The sequence below is a fragment of the Gadus chalcogrammus genome, chromosome 23 (genome assembly GCF_026213295.1).
Source record: "Gadus chalcogrammus isolate NIFS_2021 chromosome 23, NIFS_Gcha_1.0, whole genome shotgun sequence".
Classification (NCBI taxonomy): Eukaryota; Metazoa; Chordata; class Actinopteri; order Gadiformes; family Gadidae; genus Gadus; species Gadus chalcogrammus.
In genome coordinates, this window is record NC_079434.1 from 20,797,117 (window position 1) to 20,802,691 (window position 5,575).

Below are 5,575 nucleotides of genomic sequence, written 5' to 3' on the forward strand. Positions count from 1 at the left end.
CCGACAACAAACACACACCGACACAAACCAACGCACACCTACACACACCTACACACACCGACACACAACGACACAAACCAACGCACAACGACAAACACGACACCCAACGACACACACCGACACACAACGACACACACCTACACACACCGACACACACACCGAAGTTAACCCATGCTAACAAATTCCGTCAAAGCTTTCCCTGAAACGTGATGGGGGGGTCCCGAGGACGTGAGGAGGTAAACAGAGAGCTGCTGAACGTCCCCCCAGAGACAGCAGGCGCCCCTCCCAGTGCCCCTCCCAGTGCCCCTCCCAGTGCCTCTCCCAGTGCCCCTCCCAGTGCCTCTCCCAGTGCCCCTCCCAGTGCCCCTCCCAGTGCCTCTCCCAGTGCCTCTCCCAGTGCCCCTCCCAGTGCCTCTCCCAGTGCCCCTCCCAGTGCCCCTCCCAGTGCCCCTCCCAGTGCCCCTCCCAGTGCCTCTCCCAGTGCCTCTCCCAGTGCCCCTCCCAGTGCCTCTCCCAGTGCCTCTCCCAGTGCCCCTCCCAGTGCCTCTCCGAGTGCCCCTCCCAGTGCCTCTCCCAGTGCCCCTCCCAGTGCCCCTCCCAGTGCCTCTCCCAGTGCCCCTCCCAGTGCCTCTCCCAGTGCCTCTCCCAGTACCTCTCCCAGTGCCTCTCCCAGTGCCTCTCCCAGTGCCTCTCCCAATGCCCCTCCCAGTGCCCCTCCCAGTGCCTCTCCCAGTGTTCCTCCCAGTGCCTCTCCCAGTGCCTCTCCCAGTGCCTCTCCCAGTGCCCCTCCCAATGCCTCTCCCAGTGCCTCTCCCAGTGTTCCTCCCTGCTGAGAGCTGCTGATCAAAGCAGGAACAACTTTGGGCAAAAAGATGGAAGAGTTTTTTTGCTGGATGGACTATTTGTGGAGGAACAATTTATCGATGCAATACAAAAAACAGAACAGATTCAAGATGGCCGTGTCTACTGAGGAAGGATTAGGGGGACTTATACTTTTATAAGAGTGCGATGAGCCATCCATGATTAAAACATTGCTAACAATAAGTTATATCATCCATAAAACGTCACTGTTGAGTTCAAACTGTCCGTATGAGTTTACCAACAGTGTAGGTTTAGTTTTCTACGTGTATTGGTCCAGTGGGGTACACCCAGTGGGGTACACCCAGGGTCCGTCGCTGTCAACCCAGCATGAATCCATTGTTCAAAATAGGAGACTGTGAGACGGTCAAGTTCAACTCCATTACCATTTGACTCCCTGCTCCTCTTCGAGGGGCTGGCAGCCGGAAGTCCCTTCAGCCCTTCACCCCCTCACCCCCGCACCCCTTTACCCAGGGGTGAGGGGTGTTGATGGATATATCCTCCTGAACCAGAGCTCCCGCCCCTGTTCAGAAGCAGCCGGGCGGTGAACCGCGGGACGGAGATGAATGACGGTCGGCGCGAGCGAGGTGAACGCTACCACAAGGAACAGCACAGACGGAGAACCACGGGGGGGACCACTGCAACCGCATTAACCCCCCGTCGAGAGGGGTGAGACCTTATCAGACCCCCCACACATTGGGCACATTAACCCCCCCTGTCGGGAGGGGTGAGACCTTATCAGACCCCCCACACATTGGGCACATTAACCCCCCCTGTCGGGAGGGGTGAGACCCCCACACATTGGGAGCCAGACCTCACCTCAATGTAGTTTGAGATGAGGTCTGGGAACCACACGTTCATTTTCTCTTCTTGGAGGCGTGGTTTACGATTGCCCGGAGCCGTTATTGGGCGCTACGAATGTCTATCATATGAGTCTGTACGTAGCTCATAGCCAATCAAAGCCTGTTGGTAGCAGGGCAAAGACATCCTTCTTGGTAATGAAAGAGTTTAATGCCGAAGGTTGCTCTTTTTTCAAAATAAACTTGCGTTCTAAACTACTTAGAGCACTATCTAATCCTTCATCGAAAGGTAACGCGTCTGCTGCCATTTTGGATCCGTAAACTACAAGCTTCGGTGCGTTGCATAGACGTCGTCATCGTCTTGCCGTCCCTCCTCTTCTGTGATTGGTTCTCAGGCGAAAATCGGATCCATGGAATCCAGGCTGCCTTGCAGTGCGAAATGAAATCACGCGCAAGGCAGCCTGGGTATAACCAGGCTAACACATTGGGCAGTCATGCGGGTGAATTCAGATTTAAATAATGTTGAATGTTCTTGTCAATCGAAAATGTTCCAATCAAACAATCAACAATCCCTATTTCAATTAATAATCCCCCCCAATCAAAAATCGAACCAAGCCTTATCTAACCATCAACACTATTGACGTTACAAGGTTCATCAGCTCCGAGCCCAAAGGTCACAGCTCGCCATCGCGGGGCCAGTTGGTCCAAAGTGAACGATGTCATCGGGTTGACAGCTCACGATACTCTTCACTCGGGGGGGGGGGGGGGGGATGAAGCCGTCAGCGTGGAGGCTCACACAGCTCCCCACAGATGGCCCTCTGAGGAGCAGGTCATGCTATCCCTCAGGTGTTCTGTGAAACACACACCTGAGGCCGACGGGTTAGCACACCGCTAACTCCCATCCCCTTTGATTACCGTCGCCGGCCGGCAAATGTAATTAAGCTAATAGAGTTTGATTACGCTGAGTACGACTCGATGACTGCTTCATTCATTTCCCCTGCCGACGATGCAGCACAATGTGTGTGTGTGTGTGTGTGTGTGTGTGTGTGTGTGTGTGTGTGTGTGTGTGTGTGTGTGAACGATTGTGTGGCTGTTGTGCGTCCTTTGTGTTGGCGTGGTGAAGGCCCTTTGAGCCATGCTGTGTCGTTGGCTAACGGGCTCGTCAGTCGGCTAATTGCGTAGCGCTGCCTGGGTGCCGGACAGCTCATCCCGGGGATTATTAAGTATTCTGCTTGTGTTTGTCTGATTAAACTTTTAATTAGGATGCTGAGGATGTCGTCGGTGCTCAGAGACCGATGATCATACGGTGAACTCATTTTGTTGTGTTGACAGATTTCTAAAATGTTTTATTCCCTTTTATGTGAAAATATGCGCTTCAAATTATAGTCATTACAGCAATTTGTAGAGGTAATTTTGTGTACAGCATTTTTTTTAATATATTTATATGTTGTAAAATATACATGAATACTTAATGGAGCCGAACCAATTAGGCGTTGTTGACAAGTTCATGATGTCATTGTGCGTCGTTTCAAGACACGATTTGAACAATGTTGCGGGGATTCACGCCGGCCTTTGGAAAACATGCACAAACAACCGGATCTTTAGATAAGATCATTATCCTCTCCTTCCCTGTCCGTCCATCAGCACTGCAAACCAACACCAGCTGTGGGTTTATCCGTCGCTCAGGAGTTCATCGGGAGAGGGAGGATTCAAGGCCTTCTGAGTACAGCTGGGGCTGTGGTTTGTCCAAGGTGTTTAACGGTCTTCTTCACAAGTGGCCCTCTTCATTTCCATTGGTCACATTCCTTCTGAATGGAAGAACACCAGAGGGTACAAAGCAGGTGTTTGACCCTGCCATCTGGACTCTGTCTGATAAGAGACACTTCTCCTGCATGGTTCATTTTGTGACGTTATGCAAATATACACAAAAGAAAGTTTGCGTGTGTGTTTGATTTTGTGTGTGTTGGTGTGTGTGTGTGGTTGCGTGTGTGGGTGTTTTTATGTGTGTTGGGGCGTGTGTGCGTGTGTTGTGTGCGTTGGTGTGTGTGAGTGTGTGTCTGTGGATGCATGTGTGTGTGTGTGTGTATGTTTGTGAGTGTTTTTGGGTGTGTGTGGGTGTGTATGGTTGTGTGTTTGGGTGGGTGTGGGTGTGTGTTGGTGTGTGTGTGTGTGTGTGTGTGTGTGAGGGGTGCAGATGTAAAGGCTGCTACAGCTGGATAATAAATGATACCACAAACTTTATTTTGAAACTCCCACTGTTGTAGTGGAAGTATCTTGTGTTATATTTCAGATTCATAGAGTGCAGAGATCCGCCGTGTCAATCGTCCTCGTCATCTCGGTGCACTGGACGGAGCAAAAGTTACGTGATGTCGATGAATAAGTTATCATCTGTTTTTATTCTGCAAGATCAGCTTCGTCGGCCTGTCCTGTGAAGCAGCTCTCCAGCAACACGCACACAAGCGCACATGCACACACACAAACAAACGCACACACACACACACACACACACACACACAAACACACAAACTCCCCCACACATATGCATTAACTTGGACTGATGCTTAGTCTCTCTCACGCACACAAACACACACACACACACACACACACACACACACACACACACACACACACACACACACACAGACACAATCTCCCACATGTGAATTAGTAAAAGCTGGTCAGTCCAACAGAAACAGCTGGTCAGTCTGGTCAGTCCAACAGAAACACACACACACACACACACACACACACACACACACACACACACACACACACACACACACACACACACACACACACACACACACACACACACACACACACACACACACACACACACACACACACACACAAATAGCCTTGACAAAGGCTTTGCCAGACCAAATGTGCTTATTGAGAATAGTTCTTGACCTGGGCATGGAGGCTGGTCTCTGTAGGAGAGGAGAGAGGAGAGGAGAGAGGAGAGGGATAGGAGAGAGGAAAGAGGAGAGGAGAGAGGAGAGAGGAGGCAAGAGAGAGGAAAAGAAAGAGAAGACGAGAAGAGAGGAGAAAGGAGATGAGGGAGTGAGTAGAGAGGAGAGGGATAGGAGAGAGGAAAGAGGAGAGGAGAGAGGAGACAAGAGAGACGAGAAAGTAGTGGAGAAGAGAAAGGGCAGAGGAGAGGAAAGGGATAGTAGAGAGGAGAGAGGAGAGAGGAGAGGAGAAAGTAGTGGAGAGGAGAAAGGACAGAGGAGAGGAGAGGAATAGGAGAGAGGACAGAGGAGAGGAGCGCTTGGCAGATTGTTACTCAGTGAAGAACAAACCAACGACAGGAGTGGATAGCCAGCAAAACGACATTCACCAATACTATTGTGTGTGTGTGTGTGTGTGTGTGTGTGTGTGTGTGTGTGTGTGTGTGTGTGTGTGTGTGTGTGTGTGTGTGTGTGTGTGTGTGTGTGTGTGTGTTTGGAGGGGTATTAGGCACTCTTGTTTGGGAAATGAACCAAAGTTATGAGCTTGCAGTAAACCTGAAAAGGATTTGGAATAGAAGCTAGGAGATAAAGCGGGAGGCGTTCCAACTATTGGGAACATGTTGCAAGTTGCTGATTTGGGGACAATAAAAACATGAATGCGTCCCATTGGGCTGCACTAAAGGAGAAGTAGTAAATCCACTGGGGTATCCTAACGCTAGCATTTCTCTCGCTCTCTCATATTTCAGGGAAGCGCTGAAGCCTCCTCGATGTTCCTTGGCTCGTAAAGTTCTGCTATCTTTTTTTTAATTCTTCTACCACTGTTGGTTTTTGGAGGGAGAGAGTCAGGGAGAGAAGGGGAGGAAGGGGAGGAGATGTAGCTCTTTTTTATTATTCAATCTCGCAGCAACAGTTCCCACAAATGTCCTTCATCTGAGAGATCTGGACAAGGAAGACAGACTGCGAAAT

General features: G+C 50.4%; 1 protein-coding gene across 1 annotated transcript; it reads left to right on the plus strand.

The window, feature by feature from the left end:
- The first annotated feature begins 209 nt into the window (after window positions 1–209).
- Window positions 210–2,812, plus strand: LOC130377036 (proline-rich protein 9-like). Its single transcript, XM_056583973.1, has 3 exons — window positions 210–236; window positions 326–864; window positions 2,782–2,812. Exons 1-3 carry the CDS (start codon window positions 210–212, stop codon window positions 2,810–2,812), a joined length of 597 nt encoding a protein of 198 aa, XP_056439948.1.
- Window positions 2,813–5,575: the final 2,763 nt, after the last annotated feature.

Excerpts from the sequence above, each read along its gene's own strand:
- LOC130377036 (XM_056583973.1), top strand. The coding sequence starts at position 210 with ATGGGGGGGTCCCGAGGACGTGAGGAG. Across the intron at positions 237-325 it reads GGTCCCGAGGACGTGAGGAG|TGCCCCTCCCAGTGCCTCTC; the intron begins GTAAACAGAGAG and ends TGCCTCTCCCAG. Across the intron at positions 865-2,781 it reads CAAAGCAGGAACAACTTTGG|GCCCTTTGAGCCATGCTGTG; the intron begins GCAAAAAGATGG and ends GGCGTGGTGAAG.